The sequence below is a fragment of the Corythoichthys intestinalis genome, chromosome 21, assembly GCF_030265065.1.
Source record: "Corythoichthys intestinalis isolate RoL2023-P3 chromosome 21, ASM3026506v1, whole genome shotgun sequence".
NCBI lineage: Eukaryota > Metazoa > Chordata > Actinopteri > Syngnathiformes > Syngnathidae > Corythoichthys > Corythoichthys intestinalis.
In genome coordinates this window covers 14,964,538-14,987,703 of record NC_080415.1, presented here as the reverse complement: position 1 = coordinate 14,987,703, position 23,166 = coordinate 14,964,538, and the positions used below count along the sequence as shown (strand labels likewise).

At 40.2% G+C, this 23,166-nt stretch overlaps 1 protein-coding gene across 10 annotated transcripts in view; it reads right to left on the bottom strand.

Moving 5' to 3' along the window:
- The window catches only part of LOC130909316 (ankyrin-3-like), a 127,200-nt gene that overhangs the window by 78,008 nt on the left and 26,026 nt on the right, over positions 1–23,166 (bottom strand). For 6 of the 10 annotated variants that reach the window (XM_057825612.1, XM_057825607.1, XM_057825609.1 and 3 more), the window contains exons 3-13: positions 22,824–22,922; positions 22,604–22,702; positions 20,939–21,037; positions 14,656–14,841; positions 14,422–14,445; positions 10,822–10,920; positions 9,406–9,504; positions 5,686–5,784; positions 5,406–5,603; positions 3,764–3,862; positions 2,340–2,438 (exon numbers count right to left, since the gene is read on the bottom strand). In XM_057825612.1, coding sequence (XP_057681595.1) covers positions 2,340–2,438; positions 3,764–3,862; positions 5,406–5,603; positions 5,686–5,784; positions 9,406–9,504; positions 10,822–10,920; positions 14,422–14,445; positions 14,656–14,841; positions 20,939–21,037; positions 22,604–22,702; positions 22,824–22,922 — 1,200 coding nt within the window. The remainder of the gene's footprint in view (positions 1–2,339; positions 2,439–3,763; positions 3,863–5,405; positions 5,604–5,685; positions 5,785–9,405; positions 9,505–10,821; positions 10,921–14,421; positions 14,446–14,655; positions 14,842–20,938; positions 21,038–22,603; positions 22,703–22,823; positions 22,923–23,166) is intronic. The other 4 variants (XM_057825608.1, XM_057825610.1, XM_057825617.1 and 1 more) reach the window with 1 other exon arrangement.

The window sequence follows — 23,166 nt, the reverse complement described above, 5'->3', positions numbered from 1 at the left end:
AATAGTTGAGGTCGATGAGTTAACTGTGCACTATTTCTGTGCTCCCCATCATCTTCATCTTGTTCAATATTTTTCCCCCTGCCTCGCTACATTCCCCCTCTCCTGGCACCGGAGAGCCAACAGGAAGTTTACGGAGTTTCCACTCCCAGATGACAGGGAAACACATGGAATTAATCTATTACAGAGGTGTGCTTCAACACATGGGCACTGAAATGTTTGTTAAAGTTAAAAATGGATATTTCAGGTACTGTTGATTCAGAATTATCTCAAATTAGGATTACTAGACTATGTGGTTAACAGTCATAGGTTGTGCATGTAATTCCACAGAACCGCGATAAAAGTATTACATCTCAGACGTTGGTGCCTCAGTGTTGGGAGTTTCTAAATGTCACACAATAATTAAAAAAAAAAAAAAAATAAGTCAGAGATATCCCTTAAACTGGGAAATGATTTAAGAGTAACTTGTCCAATGACTTTTACTTTCTTTGAATAATTCAAACAGGCTGAAAAGGGTCTGACTGCAGCCAAAACCAAGGGACAGCTGCTAAAAACCACGCGTCATACAAACCACGCCCCCTCCAAACCACGCCTGCTATTGGTACGGTGGCGTGAAGAATTTGTTTACTATGTGAAGTTCAAAGGGTTTCTGGGACAATAGGCCTTAGCCCAATTCCTTACCCGAAACTTGACTAGACACAGGAGTATTGCTGACAATTGTAACCTTTGCCGTGTTTGGAGGTCATTTAAGGTTGTGAATCAACCATTAAAGTTGTAAAAAATTCTCCCATTATTGCATTATTGTTTTATTTCCCCCCTATATTTGACATTTGAAAGTGTGTTAAAACTGTTTTAACATTTAAAGATAGATTCAAGTTAAGATTTTGCCTATTTAAGAGTATTTTAGATAAACCTTAGGTTCACTACAACAGAGCCTGCCTGAGACGTCTACTGCTTTAAGCTGGCGTCTGTTTACTAGTCTGTCATTTCACACCTAGTTTTATGTACAAGTGATATCTATACCCCCCTTCACACGCGCCGAAACACCGTGAGAATCGGGGATTTAAACGGGCAGCCCTTATATGTGAACGCAATTTCCCGGGTCGACTGACACAGAGATTACGTGTATATTTCTCGGGTCGCGTCTTAGTATAATTCCTGTGAAAGTCCCGGGACGAGGCTTATATGAAAGCAAGCGTTAAATTCCCGTGTCACAGCACGATGTCTGATGACGTAAATATCATGGCGGGCCGATCGTCACTTCCGCTTTTTTCGCAGTTAAGACGAAAAGCGGTAAACATGGCAATAATCAACATAGCAAGCTGGAAATAGCTAAATTAAACTGAAAACATAAGAAATTAAATTGCAACTGGATCATAGAGTCGAGGAAGAGACTCCATTGTCCATCTTTGGAAATGTGTGGTTTATTTTGTTGCCCATGTTAGGGTCCACGAATGCGGAAACAAGACTGTACCTCAAATCAGAAAACAACGGAGGGATGCACTCAAGGGTTTATTAAATACAAACAAAAATGCACGTGATCTCGGAAAAGGGGGAATAACACAATGGGTCTGTTACAGTAGGTCGACGGGGATCAATAATACTAACCTAAGCGGTAGGCAGAGAGCCAATAAGACAACAAAACAAAACACAAATACCAGCACAACGTAGGGGATTTCAAAATAGGGCGGCAGAGGTGTTGAATGGTGCTCAGCAAGTTAATATCTCAGCACCCTTCTCTTGGATCGCCTGGACTTAAATATAGTCTTGATGCTCCCTCTGGAACAAAACACGATTTGAACAACATTGTGACAGCCGATGCCCACCATAAATGTTGTAATCTCCGGGTTATAAAATCGCGCCAGCAGCCCTCCCCGCACAGAGAGCCCCAGTGGGCAACACGGGACAAGCGTGTGAAAGTGTCCAACCCGCGTCATTCTCGGGACATCTCTACATGCGTGAAAGCAATGATGCGAGTAAATCCTGCATCACCTTACATGGGAATTTACCAGGATATGTTTGTGAAAAGTGCTAAAAGTGAGACTCTTCGGACGCTACCACTGTTCCATCATGTGGGTGCAGTTTGTAGGGGCGTGGTTTGTAGCGGCTGTCGAGGATCGGAGACAATCATCTTTTAATTAAATGGACATCAAAAAAATATCCGTAACTTTTTCAACTGCCTATCTACTAAATGTCAAGCACCTACATGAGCTCTGACCGTATCGTCACTGTGTTTGAGTGGCTTGGAATTTTCCTTAATGCCATCACATGCTCAGTCTAGGGAGTTTGACTCAACTTTTTTTAACATTTAAAACCAATGATGTTAGCACTCTTGTTCTTACCACATTGCTGGTATTGGGCGAAGCGCCGTGGTTGATGAGTTGGTGGACTATGTTTTCATGACCCATAAATGCAGCAACATGGATAGGAGTCAGGCCAGACTGTGAATAGCAGGAGTAACAAAAGTAAAATCAATTTAACTTTAATATGTAAAGCAAACGTATTAGGACAAATTTAACTAATGCAGGGCGGCAAAAATACAGGAAGTGGAACAGTGAAGAAAAATGTTGAGTTGCTTGTACTTTACTGGTAAGGCGACTGACATATGCCAGGATATATGTCCCACTCTGGGAACTGCGTAATCTGGGTACTGCATTAGCAATAGTTGCACTGTAAAATTATAGCATTTTTGCTCTATTATACCAAACCTATGCTAAACTGTCATTTGCACATATCCAATCAAGTCAGCCATCTGCCACCTAGTCTGAGTACTGTAAATTGTCATGTACGTACTGTTATATTACCACTGCCTCACCACTTATTCACTTCATTCCCAATCTGTGTACCTGTAACCTGATTTTTCAAATTAACCTTATTGTACTTTTGTTTCATGTGTGCATGTTATAATGAAGCTTTAAACCACTCTATCCATCCATCCATCCATCCATCCATCCATCCATCCATCCATCCATCCATCCATCCATCCATCCATCCATCCATCCATCCATCCATCTATCTATCTATCTATCTACGAAGTCATCAGGGCGGAGAATCAAACCCACAACCTATGGGTTGGGGAACTCTACCACAGAACCACACCACCCCATATTATTAGCTATTATTTTCTATTTGTGTGATTCAACAAACAGGCTTTAGGTATTTAAATTAAGTTCAGTGTTTTGATTTTTTTTGTGTGTGATTTTTTTTTTTTTACACTTTTACTGCGAATGAATATTGGCTAAAAAAATCGGTTATCGGCACTTCTCACTACTAGTAATCTGTATTTGTCCTGAAAAACCCATATCGGTAGATCTCTAGTATGTACAGGATAACTATGGTAAAAACAGAACTTTAAAATGTGTGCCGTGTTTTCACAAAAAGCTTGATTTCTCTGTTTTGGTCTAAAACATGCGTTCTTAGTGAAACCAACCCATGTTCCACCACTTTACAAAATAACGAAAAATCTGAAAACAGTTTTTTTTTTTCAGGTGAAAGAAGAGTCTTCTTTCTCTTTCAGTTACATTGTAACAGAATAGATTAAACAGAGCCTTGACAAATCATTCAAAATGCTCTACAATGGCGAGTAATGCGAAAAACCAGGCTTTGAAAATGGTTGATAGAGAGTATGTTGAATTTTTTCAGGTCATTTTTAAGACCAGTTTTTGCATGATTCAAGTATGGTTTGTTTGCTTTTCTATCTCTGTTCTAGTTCTATTATTTGTGTCCCAATACTTTTATCCATATATGAGATGGATGTGTGCCATACCTCGGTGACGGCCTGTATGGAGGCACCGTGCTTAAGCAGGAGCTCCATCACCTTGACTCGGTTCTTCTTGCAGGCGATGTGCAGCGGTGTGAAACCATTCTACAAATAGAGGGAGGACAAAAGCGACTTAAAATAACGATCTGGGAAAAGAAACTCTGCTGCTGCAGGAGTAGAGAACATCTGGAACACTTCATGGAAAATCCGCACTCTGCTCTTTCTTCTCCCGACAAGGAGCACGTGGAAAGAATGCAAAAAGTTTGTGCTCTCGTCCCGCCTTCTTGCGTCAAGTAGCTCAATCCAATGACTTCATGCCACTTTTTTTCCCCTTTCTCTACTCTGGACCCTGCCAGGCTTGTAACCACACCCTGACGTCTCCCGTTACACAACCAACACTGTTGTCTCACTCTGGGACAGCATCTGAGGACGTAATCTCTCCGAGGTCTCGAGCTCTCACAGCTGGAATGTATGGTAGAATTCGAGATGCAAGATATTGAGGCCATAAAGTTGAGGCATGAATAATGTTGCTCCGATCAGTGTCTGTACCAATACGGCACTAAAATGGCGTAATCAGTATCGGCAAGTACTAAGAAATAACCACTTTAGTGCCGGTGAGTCGACGGGGTGTCGCGACCTCCAAGTGGGTATCCTGTCCTGCCCCATGCCTAGTGGGCCCTGGGGGTCCCACGGTGTGCCATGTCGGTTGGGGGGTTGCGGCAGCGGCTGGTGGGCAGTGGTAGGGGTGGGGGGGGGGGGTGCCCTCATCCCTTCCTTGATGGTTAATGAGGGCACAGATGGTCCAGGGGACCACCCTAGGTCCCCGGGGGATGACAATGGCCCCCTCGCCGGAGCTGCGGGAGGAGGAATGGGCCGCACTGGCTCACCCCCGATTGGCTGAGGATCTGCCGTGGCCCTGGGGCGGCCCCCGCGCAGCATTTCTACTTGTCTGTATGACTATCACACGTCTGATGGGACTCACGCATGACTGGGTGCAACCAGACACACTCAAGTAGACAGACTGACGGTGTCTGAATTCGTGATCAGGCAGCATAAAATAGAATGTCAACATATCCACACTTACAAGCGATTCACATAATACTTATTTCCACACCTCACATTGCTGATTTGTGTACGCTCCACCCCGCCTAATCACATCTCCTTTTGACCCCCCTCCCCCACACTTTCCTTGGTTATCAGGCCCCCCACGGGATATACAATCAACTACGATAGCATTACTATAATCATAAGTAGCGAAGGCGTTTAATGAATTTATTGTTGTTGTTTATTCTTCTCCTCTTCTGTCTGTCTCTCCTCTTCTATTTTCCTTTCTGTCCCCATTACCCCTTTCTGCTCGCTGCGTTCTTCTAATAAACACAATCAATATTCACATCGAATACATACATTGCAACTGTTCAGACCACAAGAACACTCAGATTCCCATTCTACGTATCAAAGAAGCTGAACAGAACTGAATTCAAAAACATAGAATTGGTACAGTATCAGCATCAGCCGATATAACAGCCGGGTGCCAGAATCAATATGGGATCGGGAAAGTATTCAGCACTACTAGTAAATCAAGGTACTATTGTGTAAAGTAAATGAATGTTGAGAAAATAGACTTAAAGTAAATGCGCCGCCTCCTCACCAGAGCTTTGGCGTTGGGGTTGGCCTTCTTGTCCACTATAACCTTGGCCACCTTGTAGTGGCCGCAGTGGGCGGCGACATGCAGCGCTGTCAGGTAGTCATTGGTCACATCATCAACAGGCGCGTCGTGATGCAGCAGCAGTTGCACACAGTTGAGGTGGTCGCCTTGCGTCGCCATATGGAGCGGCGATAGACCGTTCTGGGTGGACAGAGTTGTAGACAGATATGTCACTGTGAGGCTAAGAAGAAGTGTGATGTAAGAGAGCACTTGTAGATGATACCTTGGTTTTAGAGAGAATGGGTGCACCTCTGTTGAGCAACATCTCAACCACCTGTTCGTGGCCGCTGCGAGCACCGCAGTGCAGTGGCGTCAGACCATCCTGAGGTATTGAAAACATGAAACGCTTAAAATTTAAAATTCTTTTTCACCAATTCTTTAAATAGTCTACACGCCTTGAGCGTTTTGTAGTGACAGTGTTGTTTTCATCAACAATGACGATAACGAAAATATTTCATCAGCGAACAATTTTTTTCACGACAATGACTTCACGATGAGGCGCATATAACGTGTCTTGGGAGACAAACATAACGAGATGGATGCCAGTTTTCGTCTGACGACACGAGAACAAGATGAAAATTCGCTATAGTTTCCTTCATAAATTCACAAAGTATGATACCGTATTGGCCCAAATAAAAGACAGCCCTGATTATAAGACGACCCCCTCGTTTTCAAGACTCAGTTTTGAAAAAAAGACTTTTTGAACACCAAATTAATTTTTTATACAGAAAATAATTACAGTACATCCGAAACAAATTATTATAACAATATATTTGAAAGAAAAAGCAGGTTATTTTGCCTCATTCAAATCTTAATATCTGAACATTTTAATATGTAAACTAAAGTGCAATCACATTCGTAAATGAATGTCTTCTGATTTTTGAAATATAAATAAACCAATCTATTGTGATAGAACAACAAAATTGCAATAACTGCATTAACCATCAAAGTGAAGTCTAACTGTAACTAGTATTGAAACAAATCTGAATAAGGAAAAACATTGCAATAAAATAATGCAAACTGGTAGTGGTGTGGTGTCAACAATAATTGATGCGGCGATGCATCCCGATGCGGGGCATGGACGATTCGATTCGATGCAGGCAACAAGCCGAATCGATTCAGCGCATTTTAAAATATATAAGTACGTTCAAAAAGCTTCCCTGCGCAATTCCGGTGATGCAACGGATTTGGTTTCCCCATTTGTATTATTATTCTCATGTTTCATTTTTTACACATTGCATAACTCTGGTCAAGTTTCCCACCAACCTCGGAGAAGCCAAAATGTCTCCAGATGTCTGCTTTCAATGTCTTAGGTGCATCAATAATCTTTCCCGCTCCCTCTTTCTCCGCTTCAGCCATTGTTATGCTATGTCCTCTCTCTTAGAGGTTAGATCTTGTCATCGAACCCGAACGGGTCAGGTCAGGCCCAAAATGTTAAGCATTCACGTTCGGGTCGGGCCGCCGCGCCGGAATAATAAATTATAAAAAAAAAAAAAAAAAGAGATAAAACCGAGGGCAGGGTCTCTGTATTGTGCATTTGCTTGTGCACGCACATGAACGCAGTGGCGCCGCCCGCTTTTTCTTCTTCTCCTCCCGCTGTGGCGCTTGCCATTCGTTACGAAAGACACTTTTATTTATGCACACAAAGGAAACACAAATGTGATCCTTTTTAATCTTCTCCTCTGTGTGTCTGCATAACCCAAGGTTTTTTTTTTTTTTTTTAATATGAAACTTTCCCAGGGTTATTTCATTGTGTAAATGCTTTTATAATGATCATAAAAATATGTAGGCTGTTTAAACATTAAGAAAACTTGCGTTTTTTTTCTGCCAACTGAGAAATCGTTACGAGAGACACTTTTTTATGCACACAAAGGCAACACAAATGTGATCCTTTTGAATCTTCTCTGTGTGTCTGCAAAACCGCATGTTTTTTTTTTTTTTTAATATTAAACTTTCCGGGCGTTATAATGATCATAAAAATATGTAGACTATTTAAACATTAAAAAAACTTGCTTTTTTTCTGCCAACTCGAAGAAATGAAAATGAATTGCTGCAGCTGCGGGTTTTTTTCCGCGTCACTTCAACAAATTTAAAAAAAAAAAAAAAAAAAAAAAAATTCTGGTTTTTCGGGCTGGGCCTGCAAATCTAGTTAATTGATCGGACTCGGGCCGGGTCGGGCTTCAATACCAGCGGGCCGTGTCGGGTCGGGCTGGATTTTTTAGGCCCAATCTAACCTCTACTATCTCTCGATTGCAAAAAAAAACCCTGATATTTCCTCATGCTGAAACAGATTGTTATGGCTGCTAAAATGCTGCTGCACTTCATTTTATTTCATTATTTTTTTATTGTTATGTGGTAGTTACTGATTGCATTTCTAAGTTGATTGCACATCAACTAGGCCTACAGTTTACTTTTGTTCTACATTGCAATTTAGTTGATGTTTTGTTTGTAACTGAACTGATCCCTGGATTGGTATTGCGATAAAGATGCTGCTGCACTGCAATATTTTCTTTGTCGTTTTCTTTAATATTTACTTGAATATTTTTATTAATGGGTCGTTGTGACTAAAATACAGTGACTTATTACTGATTTTGCACAGGAGTTCAGATGTTGCACTGTGTGAAAGGCTGCTACTGTGTGTAAAAAAAAGAGAAAGCCCTGGTCTCATTTAAAGCACTAATTAAATGCTGTGATCTGTTTTTTTTTTTTTTTTTTTTTTTTTTTTTAATATATACAGTATATCTGAAAGTATTTTCATTTGACTTCAACCAGGAGTGACACAAGAGCCAATAAAAAGTTGTTTAATGTCTGACCACTTGTGTTGCCTCATGATTCACGAAAAATATGCTTTGCTTTAGAATTTTAATGCATCCCAGGCTTTAATGCATCGCGATGCATTGCCAAATCGAAATGAATCGAATCGTGACCCTCTGAATCGAATCGAATCGTGGCCCTCCGAATCGTAATCGAATCGAATCGTGAGGGCAGTGCCAATGCACACCTCTACAAACTGGTTAAACTTGAGAGTAGCTGAGATCTGTCATGACAGAACATCGCTTCAATGATATCTGGCGCCATCTAGCGTCGTGAATGGGGAGAGTAGCTGAGATCTGTCATGGCAGAACATCGCTTCAATGATATCTGGTGGAATCTAGTGTCGTGAAAGGGTATAACGTCTAAACCGCGAATATAAGACGACCCCCTTTTTCAGTCTTTTTTCAATGCAAAAAACACCGTCTTATATTCGGGCCAAAACGGTATTTCCTTATTGTATGCGTAGTTAGCAAGCATTTAGCAGTGTTTGGTCGTGCCACTCATGTGACGTGCTGCGGTGCCCCCCCCCCCCCACTCCACACACACACGCTTACGCACCGGCCGGTGCCCATTCCAGGCTCCTTTCGTGAAAGTCAAGTGCTCCTTGGTAAGTTTTTGCTTTCTTATCTTGGCTAGATATGCCATGTTAATTTAGCCTTTAAAGGTCCGTGCTGGGTGATCATCACACACTAAACTAACTTGTAGTGTTAGCATAGCGTCCGCATTAGCATTTAGCGCGAGAGCTCGGTGTCTTCTTGAACTCTTGGAAAACATTTAACATACAGTTTGTGGTGTCCAGGTGAGTTTAATTAATTGCAAATAATGTGCTGTTTTCCTGCTGAGTGTGTATTATCATCATGAAAATGGTGATATCCTTGTAGACTCTCCAATTATGTGCTTGTCCGTCATGTTTATTCGAAATTGTTGGAAATCTTTTAATTTATTCATGGACTAAAACTTTTGAAGTTTATAGACGAAAACATTTTGAGAATTGTCGACTACAACAAGACGAAATTTGTCTGAGATTTCGTTGACTAAAACGAACACAGTCAAAAGTAGAAAATTAAAATGATTGCCAAAAACAACATTGTGTAGTGACAAATTAGCATTAAATTATGTGTTTACAGACCTTGGTCCGTGCGTCTATCTTGGCCCCTCGCTCCACCAGGAGGCGTACCATGTTACCGTTCCCACGCTTGGAGGCCACGTGCAGCGGTGTGATGTCATTCTGGAGGCAAAGGAAAATATACTGTAACAAAACATCCATACATCTTCTCCAGCGCTTGTCCTTATTAGGGTTGAGGGAGCTGGAGACTCTCCCAGCTAACTTTTTGGTAACGTACATGGTTGCCACTCGCCAGTGAATTGCTTTTTTATGTTTTCATTATAAAATCACCAAATATCTACTAATGATTGAAGACAAACAATCAGGGCTAGACAAAATAGCTTGGTTATAGACTTCATAATGGTATTGATTGGTCAGATCAGTCATGCACTGCGCCTCACATTTAAGTAGGGAGCCACATCAAGAGGCGCTATTCACAAACACGCACGCAGCGATCTAACGCCGGATTTCTGTTGCAAAAGTACAAAAGCTATACCACATACAAACAGGCAGGATTGTCTCAGGAGTGATTTGTTCGAGGATACAAGGTAATTTTATATTTTTCGTACCATGTATCCATTTTGAAACGTTGTGAAAAAAAAAATCAAAATTAGGAAAAATCAAAATTAGGAGAAATTAGCCGCTACTGCATTGGCATCATAGTTCGCAATATTTACGTAAAATAAATGCTAACTGCACATTTTTTCTTTTGCTTTTAACCAGGAATCGAGACTGTTTTACGTCCATATCCATAAAGAATTCGGAGATTTAATCATTTATTCACAAGAATTTTCACCTGAAATGCTCTGTTTACATAAGGCGGCCGCTAGGTACATTCACTAACAGACTAGCATTGTACTTCGAAATATTAATGTAAAATAAATGCTAAATGCACGTTTTTTTCTGTTGTTGCTTTAAACCAAGAATTGAGACTGTTTTACGTCCATATCTATAAAGAATTCGGGAATTTAAGCATTTATTCACAAGAAATTTCAACAAAAAAAGCTGTTTGCCTGTGATTCCACTCGGTCAGCTTTGACGGCCTCACCAACAATGCAGGCCCCCTATTTATCGGCCCCGCGCTCCGTGTCCCGTCAATACATTATGAAGTTTATGGCTTGGTCTATGAAAACGTTATCCTCTATATGTTAGCAACATTAGCCTTGAAGTGTAACTTGATTTGTTATCCGCTGCTCAGAACTTAAGACTATGTTTCCATTTTCTCAATAACTGGCACATCGATGGTAATGACAGTAGCAGTAGCGAAACATTTTAGGATATGTGACATTGTTGTGACCCATTTTAAATGATACCATTTCCTTTTCTCTCAATTCTCTATTTCTGAACACACTTATCAACTGACGTGTGTCCTTCAGAAGAGTGACAAGGACAGCCGGTGCATATTTTGTGTTTCACACACGTGTACAAACACACACTAACCCGAGCCTTGAAGTCGACAGCAGCGCCTCTGTTGAGCAGCAGTGTGGCCACGTTGATGTTGCCGTAGTGAGCAGCGATGTGGAGAGGCGTGAAGCCACTCTGAGGTGTAAGATACACACAAAAAAATGGAAACGTTAAAAAGGAGATGACAAGAAGGGCTTTAATGCAAGAGCAAAACACGATGGGAGGCAAAGCTGCAGCAAACTTTGAGACAAGTGACTTTGAGAAAAAAGTGCATCGGCTGCTTTCAAATGAATGGCATGCAAACACAAAAATATAATAGCAGTCTTTGTCTTTAGTTGTTGCAAACAGCAGAATGTACAAGAAATATTTAATCAAAGCTTAACACATGCAGGAGAGCATGCTATTTAAAACAACTACTGTAAATCGACATAAAAGAAAACAACAGCTTAAATAGGATTCTTTACAGTGCAGGCATCACCACAACAAAAATGGATCAAGTATCAAAACCTATACTGTACAACAACAAAATCCAGAAGTTTTTCAGGACAGTATTTCTAGTAAGAGTAGTTTTACTAAGCCATACTTTTTACTTTTGCTTGAGTAGATTTGCGAAGAAGCAACGCTACTCTTACCCCGCTACTTTGGGCTACACTAGTTGTTATATTTTTCCTTTTTTTTTTTTTAGCTACATATTAGATTTTAAAAAAGTATTTTTTTTTTTTGCCAGAGACGCCAACAGTGGCGCTACCGGTTTCACCAATGAGAAATCGCAACAATAATCACATGACTCAATTATACCAATCAGACTCAAGCTTGCTGTTCTATGATCACACCGACCTGTTCAATCACATGGTGTCTTTGAACCACCGTGAAATATGAAGTAAAGTGATCCCTCGTTTTTCGCGGTTAATGGGGACCAGAACACAATAAGTGAAAAACCGCCAAGTAGCGAACCCCCCGCTCCCGCCCCCGCTCCCAAAAAATTGTTTAATGTATTTAATCAGATCTATCATTGGAAAGAGATACATGTAAGACATGTTTTTGTTCCCTTTTTCCCCAAAGTATAGTAAAAAAAAACTTATGTGTATGGCGGAAAACACAGACAAGACTGAAAAAGCAGTTTCTGTTCTTGCACTCCTCTTTAAAAGAAACAGCTGTATTTTAAGCCAAAACAACTGTTGTATTTGATAGAACAAAATGTTTATATGCTGCCTTAGCAGATTCATGGCGCATGAAGCCCCCGAACTATTTTTAATTTGTCCATTTTACCCTGAAAACCCCTGTTTACAGACGTCGTGCAACCGCTTGTTTCAACCTAGCCATAAAAAGAAGGTAAGTAACTATATTTATTATTCAAAATGTCTGTCATTTTTAGCTTAGAATCATTAATTGATGTCTAATATATAGTTTAAAAAGAAGAAAACTTTAAAAAAATATTCACTCGAATATTTTAAACTTTTAAACAAATGACGTCACAATGAAAAATTTGGCGTCTGTAAAAAAGTCACGGATATCTGCCTCATAACTATCACTTAATTGTATTTTTTTTGTTACTGTTGCATTTTCCCCGATATGTAAAATGGTAAATAATCGATCCAAACAAAGGAAAATTGAAACATAACGTTTAAAAGGGTAACTACATGAAAAAGAAAATCTCAACCACTCCTTGTTGTCTGCGATTTCTGCATCGCGTTCCTTGTTATATCACCATGTTTCACCCATAAAATCCCCCAAAAATCTGGCTGTGGCCATTCACAACTGTGTCTTGACACTTGGTGATACATGCTACATGGAGTTTTTGGATCGAAACAAGGTAGGTACGTGATAATATCTCATTAAAATCGTGGCGTCTTTAATTCTGCTCTCGCGTGCTCTCGCCTCCAGTTAGGGTTTTGCTGTTTAATTTTTTATTTTTTTTAAATGCCCGCCTGTTCAAATTTTTTTCTTCCCCCAGAAAATTGAGATTTTAAGCTTTTCAATGATGTATCACACATGCATATCGGACAATTTTGAAATTTGGCCAAATTGGGGGTCTCAGAGCGGAACTTCAAGTCACCTGAGTGTTTTCCGCCATATATATTTTGATAAAGGGTTTTCAAGCACTTTAACTGTAATAATTATGATAAGTTTTAAACATGTTACTGTCCCGCAGAATTGTTTTTAAACAAGAAAAGAAAGCCGCCCAAGCCATTGAAAAAAAAAAAAAATAGTTGTCTTTATTAAATGCTTCATTGAGTATTCACTCAAATCCGCTCCAGCTGCTCACTTACACACAATGAGTTGCCACAGCAACCGTTTAACAACTTAAATAATGATTGACGCATGAAGTGCTTTGAAGGTCGAGTCTCCAGCAAGATCAAAGCTTAACCATCTGTCAATCATTGTTTACTTTAATAAGCAACTCCAGTTCACTCTCTGACGAACAAAGAGCAGGGAGATGGAGGGAGGGAGTTAATGTGAGACAGCACGATCGTCTCTGGACAGCTCATCTGTATTTTACTTTTTTTTTTTTTTTTTTTTTTTAATTGAAAAAAAATCTACGATGGACTGATGACGGGAAGTTTGAAGTGGGAAGTAGTGAGGGATCACTGTATTTGACAGAGTGCTGACGTCAACATGACTCGAAAATGTGGATTCGAACCTCTCTCCCATTTGGCATCCATTGACCACGGACAACCGGAGCTAGGATCCTTTTAGTTTCATATTAGGAAATATGTTTTCTCCACTAGAGGGCACTCATGCTCTTTGGAAAAATGATGCTTCATTTCTGTATTTTTGTCCTCTCGACATTTTTTGTATTTTTTGGCTTTATGTGGTTATGGAGTAGGCTATAGTATTCTTCTTTTAATAATAACAGTTCATGTAGATAACTTTGCCTGAGAAAAAAAAATACTGTTTAAAAAACAAACCCAAAAAAAAAAAATCAAAGATCGTAAGCAGTTACTCACAATGTTACCCATTATGTGAGTATTCTTACCTCCAAATACTTTGTTACTTGTACTTGAGTACATTTTTTGAATGACTACTTTTACTTTTCTTTGAGTAATAATTTTGAAGTAACGCTACTCTTAATCGAGTAAAATATTTGGCTACTCTACCCACGTCTGCTTTTATTACCCCACAATTGACTATTGTTCAAAAGTGTGACTTGTGAGTTTGATTCCTACATGTAAACGGACAACATGAGTGGAATCAGTTTCACATTGTTTTTCACAGGATGAAAAAAATATGAACCCGCTGTAAGAAGTCTATTATAAGTAGTATCATACTGTAACAAAAAAATTAATGTGGAAGATGATGCAAGTTAACCATTGAAAAAATAAGAAATAAGAGGGGACAAATCCCCAAAAAGCAATAGTTACTTTAAATCTTGAAAGTTATTCGCCTTTTCAAAAAATTGGTAAGGAAAATTTTGATGAATTTTGATGTTTGGTTTTCGATGAAACAAAAAATAAACGACAACAAGAACATCCACGCGGTGTAAATGAGGTGCAGACTTCAGGTGCACAAAAGCTGAGTTAGCAAAGCTTTCATTCTAGCATTTAGTGTTCATGCTAGCAGCCTGAAGGCTTTGCGATGGTGACCGTGTAAAAGAAGAAAGAGGATGAAGAGGGGAGAGGAAGAGAATGCATGTACCTCTGTTGTTCTATTCACCATCATCTAGAAACAGAAGGTCAAAGGGGACGGGGCGAGAAAGAATGGAAGGTGGTTAGAGTACCACGACAACAGTGACACCATGGCGGCACCAAGCTGCACGATGGGTACGTACTCCATGAAATGACTCAAAAAGGGACGCCACAATTTTGCCGGCTCATGATCAGATGCTAACGTCAACGGCTTTTATTAATGTAGCGCCCTCCGTACGCTCACCTTGGATTCCACGTCTGCGTTGTGGTCGCTCTGCAGAAGAAGGGCGGCGGCCTTAGTGTCATCCTTCCTGGCGGCGATGTGTAGCGCCGGGAGGCGCACCTTGCCCTTGGTGTCGTTTTCCAGGAGCAGCGACACGACCTGGTCGTGGCCCTGCTGCAGCGCCACCGCCAGCGGTGTAAAGCCATCCTGAGGAAAAAGGCAGAGGAATGTGATTGGCCAAGACAAGATGGCAGTTTATTTAAAAGAAAAAGGAAGACTACTTAGTCTATATATTTACAGTACATACTCAGGGTTCCTACAAGTTTCCTCAAGTTAAACTTAAGACTTTTTAAGACCTAATTAAGACCATTTTTAAAAAACCTAATACCTATTTCACAGCCATATCGACAAACAAAAACAAAATCTGTGAACTTGTGTTAATTTATATTAAGAATGCAGCATACTCAATTGGTTACTCACTGCCATTGTAGGAATTGTGTTTAGCTACAGTGTGCAGAGTCCATAACACCTCTGCTTTCATGGTTGTTGTGGACCCAAACGATGTGCGCAGATCCGCTCTCGCAAATCCACTAGCAATCTTAGCTGGGCTGGGATGCAGGGGGGCTGCAGCACTAGCAGCTAGCTGGCTAGTGTTAGCTGCTGTTGCTTCTCTTAAATTAGCAGCTTGCTGGTTTAAACAGGCAGATTGAAAATCGCTAGCAATGGAGGGAGTTTGTTTCTTTACTGTCGTGGAGGTAAAGTGCGTGGACTCTAGCGCCTTCATCCCATTGTACCCAGCTGAATTTTTTTTTTTTTTTTTTTGCATACGATGCAAAAAGCCTGAAACACACTGCTATCCACTGGTTTGAGTCAAAGGCGAAAGGATTGTTTACTCAACTCCGCTTCGTTGAATTTACATTTCCCCTATGTCTAATATGAAATGTATGGCTAGGTGTAAAAAACATATGTGTAGTGTAGAGGATGACATCTTGTCGAGATTCACGCGGGAATCCTGCGGGACGGGATTTTGACCCGGGCTGCGTTGCGTTCTCAATGATTGGCTCCTCCGCCCCGTTTAAGTAATTTAGACTACGTTATACAATCAAAATGACTAATGACACACAGAGAAGTTACATACATCATAAATTTTAACACCCAGATATGAAAATTCAAGACTTTTTCAAGACTTTTTAAGTTGTCATTTCCAAATTCATAAATTCAATGCTTTCAACACTTTATATGACGCCGCAGGAACCCCGATACTGTAAAAAAAAAAAAAAGTAAGATAAAACTGTATAGTGCTTTGGTAACCAGCAATTTTACTGTTGATTTTCTTTCCAGAGGTTCCCACCCCTAGCTAACATTGCTATATTTTAATTGACATGTGACCAGTCTTGACATCACGTCTCTCCTTTTCTCATTGTTTCCCTGCTCCAGTTGGCATTCAAACTCACACTGTCATTTTGGCAGTCAAACATGCTAACTACTGAGCTACAGCAGACGAGTTGGTGGAAGGGATGAGTGCGTAGAAGATTGTGAAGACATGACTCCCTGTGAGCTTGAAAGAATGTACTGACAGGCGAAAATATAGACTGTGCTTTTGGCTCAGTAGTTAGCACACCTGACTGCCATAGTGACAGCTTGCGTTCAACTTCACACTAACTAGTAGCTAGAGTAGGAACCCAAGCTGCCCAAACAACCAGTCGAGTGGAAAAGGGAGAAAAGAAAGGGAGCACTGTGACGTCGCCACCATCAGGCTGGTTAAAGATAGAGTATGTACATTTTACAGTTATTTGAGGAAATACAAGATTTGTATATTATATAAATATACTGTATATAACAGTATAATTCTGGAAACCACAGCTGCTAGTATTTTACAATTAATTAGAGGTTTTTTTTTTTTGCTTTTGAAGTCCATACATAGACACAGACTATCAGTTGATGGGACACGGTGCTTGGGGCCGATCCGTAGGGGGCCTATTTTCAAAAACTTAAAATTCAAATATTTTCAAAACGAAAGCCGCGAGCAACCTAAAACAAAAACAGGCACCTCCCTTCGGCATATGTGAGTCTCCATGAGCAGCGACATAAAAAACTTCAAAGTCGTTCCCTAATGAAATCCCAATTATTTTTATACAACAAAACTTAAAGTGCTTGTGACACGAAAAAGCATGTTTATTTCATAATACACGCGGTATTTTATGCTCCTGAATGATATGGATCGCTTGGATGTGTGTGGAAGCGATCGCTATATTTATTTAGTTTTTTGAATCCCGCGCCAGGAAAATGAGTGACTTCCGGCTTCGGTCTCGCATTGAGGAGGAGGGCGCTGTGACGTGTACGGTAGAAGACGTCCTCTTCATGCTACAGTGTACTGTTGTGTATGAGGACGAAGGATTCAGCTGATTTTGCGGATTAATACTTTTATTTTTTGCATCACGCCAGCCAAACGGCTGCAGAAAAATCATTCTGTATGCGGGAGAGGCGTATGCGCCTTTTTGGAGTTTCAAAAGGTTCCCATTCACCGTGGATATTTACTGTGGGACCATTGGACTTACAAGGAAGTGAGTAAATATCTTGTTTTGTATTATGTCAAATACGAATACAGTGATTACAAAGTAAACACTATAAAATTCCTTTAAATAAAGGACTACTTACGTTTGATCATTGATAGGCATGTAAAAAGCTGTCCTCATGCCCATTAGCAGTTAGCTGTTAGCACGTTAGCTGCACTACAATTCCAGCCACCCTCCTTCAGCGAACGAACTGTAAATTGCTCTCCGCCGGGCGGTTTGCCGATCCGCAAAGAAACTCGACAACCGGGTCGTCATGTCAAATAATCCAGGCTAGTTATGTGTGATTTTCCACTTCGAAGACTTTGAAACATCCCTCGGTTCGGGTTAGCATGTCGGCTAGCTGTTGCTCCTTCTGGTCTGTTTACATTCTCCGAAGCCGGGGAAGGGAAATGACATATGTCCGATTTAGGTGTCATAAAATATCGTTCGGGAGGTGTGACAGTAAAGGTAAAGTCGACTGTTTTGACCATTATGGAGTAATTTTGCCATGTCGTCTTGAATAAATGGATTTTTATTATTTTATATTCCAGTTAGCACAAGATTGTTATTTGTCATGACCATGCCATTTATTTAGCAATTGGGGAAAGTACTTGGGTAAAAAGAATATCCTGTAAAAATATTGAAGTAAAGAGACAGAAACAATGACATTTTGCCGCTCTCTTCGTCGCGTTTTCCTCATTGTGAATAGTTCCCCCTCGATGGGCTGACTGGTCCTTCTCAAGCCATTTATATAGCTATTGGGGAAAAATACTTGGATAAAAAGAATATCCTGTAAAAATATTGGTAGTAGAGAGACTGAAACAATGACATTTTGCAGCTGTCTTCGTCGCGTTTTCCTCGTTCTGAACAATTCCCCCTCAATGGGCTGAATAGTAAAACCGATGAGCCTAGTCTACCGCTGACGTCATCCACCTGTTGGGGACGCTAAAGCCCTATAATTGTAGGCGTGGCTAACCGGCAGATTAAAAGACTAATTTCTCGTCATCTGCGCTTTGCTAAATTGTTGTATATAGTCGAATCGTCTCAAAATATGATTCTAATTCACATAATAATGCCATTTAAGACTTTTTTTCTGGTGTCGTATGCTCTTTAAAATGGCTATAAAATTCTCAACTTTTACGCGAGATGCACAAAAATCACCAAATGCAGAGATAATCACCTATATTTTCAGGATCAATAGCAATATTTAACAAGTATAAAAGTTTTTTCCCCGAAATAGCAACTTAAATTTTTTATTTTATTCAGTGCAAGTTTTCAACAGCTAATAAATCGCTCAATTTTCATATCAGAAACTTAGTACTTAAGGAAAGCATGCAGAATCATTTTAATCTTACTCAATGAAAGCAAAATTTGAATTTCTCTATATATAATCACAATTTATCTAGGGTGAATTCCGCTGTTGTGTAGAGATACAAAATCCAAAATGGCAGCCGTCACAAAACAAAGAGCTTTTTAAGTTGAAAATTCTTGTAAATAAATGCTTAAATCGCGGAAATTTCTATAGATATGAACGTAAAACAGTATACATTCTTGGTTAAAAGCAAAAAAATAGGCAGTCATCGTTTATTTTACGTAAATATTTCAAGCCAAAGTTACACTAATTTTATCCATTGATTTTTTTCACAACTTTTCAAAGTGCATGCATGGTGCTACTTAATATAATAATTACTTTGAATCTTCGACCAAATCACTCTTGAGACACTCCTGCCTGCTTCTATGCAGTAAAACCTTTGTCCTATTTCCACCAAAATCTGGCGTTAGAACGCAGCGTTTGTTTGAGTTTATCACATTGAAAGCCAAATGCGGTGCCTGGGTCGGCCCCATGGGAAGGCGTGGCGCAATGTCTGTGGGAGCAGTCTTGTCAACTGATGGTGGAGTCTACGGTCCATATATACATATGTATACACACCACACACATACAGTGCCTTGCAAAAGTATTCGGCCCCCTTGAATCTTGCAACCTTTCGCCACATTTCAGGCTTCAAACAAAGATATGAAATTTAATTTTTTTGTCAAGAATCAACAACAAGTGGGACACAATCGTGAAGTGGAACAACATTTATTGGATAATTTAAACTTTTTTAACAAATAAAAAATTGAAAAGTGGGGCGTGCAATATTATTCGGCCCCTTTACTTTCAGTGCAGCAAACTCACTCCAGAAGTTCAGTGAGGATCTCTGAATGATCCAATGTTGTCCTAAATGACCGATGATGATAAATAGAATCCACCTGTGTGTAATCAAGTCTCCGTATAAATGCACCTGCTCTGTGATAGTCTCAGGGTTCTGTTTAAAGTGCAGAGAGCATTATGAAAACCAAGGAACACACCAGGCAGGTCCGAGATACTGTTGTGGAGAAGTTTAAAGCCGGATTTGGATACAAAAAGATTTCCCAAGCTTTAAACATCTCAAGGAGCACTGTGCAAGCCATCATATTGAAATGAAAGGAGCATCAGACCACTGCAAATCTACCAAGACCCGGCCGTCCTTCCAAATTTTCTTCTCAAACAAGGAGAAAACTGATCAGAGATGCAGCCATGAGGCCCATGATCACTCTGGATGAACTGCAGAGATCTACAGCTGAGGTGGGAGAGTCTGTCCATAGGACAACAATCAGTCGTACACTGCACAAATCTGGCCTTTATGGAAGAGTGGCAAGAAGAAAGCCATTTCTCAAAGACATCCATAAAAAGTCTCGTTTAAAGTTTGCCACAAGCCACCTGGGAGACACACCAAACATGTGGAAGAAGGTGCTCTGGTCAGATGAAACCAAAATTGAACTTTTTGGCCACAATGCAAAACGACATGTTTGGCGTAAAAGCAACACAGCTCATCACCCTGAACACACCATCCCCACTGTCAAACATGGTGGTGGCAGCATCATGGTTTGGGCCTGCTTTTCTTCAGCAGGGACAGGGAAGATGGTTAAAATTGACGGGAAGATGGATGCAACCAAATACAGGAACATTCTGGAAGAAAACCTGTTGGTATCTGCACAAGACCTGAGACTGGGACGGAGATTTATCTTCCAACAGGACAATGATCCAAAACATAAAGCCAAATCTACAATGGAATAGTTCGAAGTTAGAATGGCCAAGTCAAAGTCCAGACCTGAATCCAATCGAGAATCTGTGGAAAGAGCTGAAGACTGCTGTTCACAAACACTCTCCATCCAACCTCACTGAGCTCGAGCTGTTTTGCAAGAAAGAATGGGCAAGAATGTCAGTCTCTCGATGTGCAAAACTGATAGAAACATACCCCAAGCGACTTGCAGCTGTAATTGGAGCAAAAGGTGGCGCTACAAAGTATTAACGCAAGGGGGCCGAATAATATTGCACGCCCTACTTTTCAGTTTTTTATTTGTTAAAAAAGTTTAAATTATCCAATAAATTTTGTTCCACTTCACGATTGTGTCCCACTTGTTGTTGATTCTTGACAAAAAAATTAAAATTTTATATCTTTATGTTTGAAGCCTAAAATGTGGCGAAAAGTTGCAAGGTTCAAGGGGGCCGAATACTTTTGCAAGGCACTGTATATATACATATTTGTATAGAAATCCAAAAATCCAAAGCTACCCCTTTAAAAATTGTTGTCATGTTGTTTATTGTACTTCTTTTTAAGAATTGCTTAAAATTGGACAACGTACAATTTATGTACCAGTTGAGCCTTAATTAATCAACTTTGCCTCGACTATTTTATAATTTGTGTGTGTATACATTCGACTTTCACCTCTGTGGCAATGCTCTGACTGGATCCGTTCTCCAGCAGGAAATGGACAACGTCAAGGTGATTTTCCTGCGCTGCCATGTACAGTGGCGTGAAGCCATTCTGGAAATAAAAACAAAACAAAAGATGCGACTGATTTGTTACATCACGTCAATAAGTGTGCATTTAAAGCTCACAGGTTCAATAATAAAACACAGTGGCCACATTTCATTCACTGCACACTGTCACAAACACTCTCCATGGACATTACTGTCACCTCTCGACATAGCTTTCCCCTGATAACACAAGTGTGTGAGTACGTGCTCATCATAGCGTATCGTAATAGCTACATACAGTACATTCTATTAAAACTTCAGCAATCAAAACTTTAAAGGCCATCCTAATGTACTCGTGGCTAGCGTCCCACAGACCCTCCATCACAACAATGGCATCCGTGCAGTTGCCATGCCAACACAGCTGACACATATATATATATTTTTTAATCTCAGAGGGGGTCTAAGTAATGTATATTTACATTAACAAAAACAAAAACATTTAATGAACCAATTCTGGGTGGGCAAACTGCAATTCACACAAAACTATTTTATTGTATTTATTATTCAGTTCGTTCATTATAGTTAAATCAATTGTCAACGGTTCAGATCTACCTTCAGTGATCTGTATCAAAAACAAGATTACAGGTAGTCCCCAGGTTACGAACGAGTTCCATTCCTACGTTGGCGCCGTAACCTGAATTTTCGCATAAGTCGTAATTAACCCTTTACGAAACCCTAAATTTCAAAATAACTATCCATTGACATGTATCATACAGAATTATTCTGTCCTCTCCAGGACGTTGGAGTTAAGTCCTAGCTAGACAGCGAGATAAACTCTGAAATGCCGATGTCAGACGTCCGTGTGTTTTGCTGACTTTATTCAGCTGCTCATGACATCAACCCTTGCAGAATGAAAATAAAAATGAAATTGAATCAGTTTCATCTTCAATAACAGCTATTCAAATATATTTTTATTTTGTTTTATATTTCTAACTAGCTGCTGATAGAGCAATAACAATCCACACAAACGATTAGCATGTATCAGTTAGCGTCCACACATCATCAAAAACAATCACATAAACTCCTTCCAAGTATTCAACCACAATTCAAAACGCACAATAAACAGTACAAAAGATGTTATATACTCTGTGAATGCTTCACAAGCAACAACTGTGGGCGCTGGCTTGCAGCTGTAATTTCCCCCCCTCTTTCTCACTCGGCTGCGCGACTTCTTGGGAGCAAATACGCTCTTCCTCGTGTGTGTGTGCTTGCGCTCTTCTTCATGTGCACAAAAACGTTCTTCTTCGTGTGTACATGCGCTCTTACTCACGTGTGGAATTCCTACCTGCACCAAAATAAAAGCATGCATTACAAAAGTCGGGTACGTCATAACCCGGGGACTACCTGTATGTATTTTAGCTATTTTTTTTTTTTTTTTTTTAAACGGCATCCCTAATTTCTATTCCTTCACTGTACTGTCGAGCCAAAGTTTTCCCACCCCTAGTTCATATGTACGAATGTGGGTCAAACGGCGCTGTGGAAACCCTGATTCAACATGATAAATATGTGTCACATTTCTTTTGACAAAAACAATGCAACTACACTTTTAGTATGTTTTAACCCCCATTTGTACCTGCGACTGTGCATTGATGTTGGCATTGTGCGTTACCAACTCCTTCACCACTTCCATCTGGCCAGCCAGGGAGGCGATGTGCAGCGCGGTGTTGCCCTTCTGTTACAGGAAAAAAAATAAAGCATGAAAACAATATCTGGAAATGTTGGAGCAAGTCTTTTTCATATTAAATATGATTAATGTTTAATCTATGTATGGTGTGTGTGATTTCAACACACACCTTGGTGGCGGCATCCACGTTGGCGCCCTGCTGGAGGAGCTCGGCGACCACTTCCACATGACCCTCCTTTGAGGCCAAGTGCAGTGCGTTGAGGCCATTCTGCTGACACAGAAAATACAAACCCTTAGGAATTTTGCTGAGTTGACGAATCGAAAGTAAAGGCCCACAGCAAAGATAAGCTAATGAGAACACTAATTAAAAAAGGTTGGGAAAGTAATGACTACTTTGTAACGCTACTGATAGTGATGTAGCATCTACATGAAACCTTAAACTTAAAACCCTTTTTTGTCCAGCTGCATTTTAACTACCATAATTTTCGGACTATAAGTCGCTACTTTTTTCC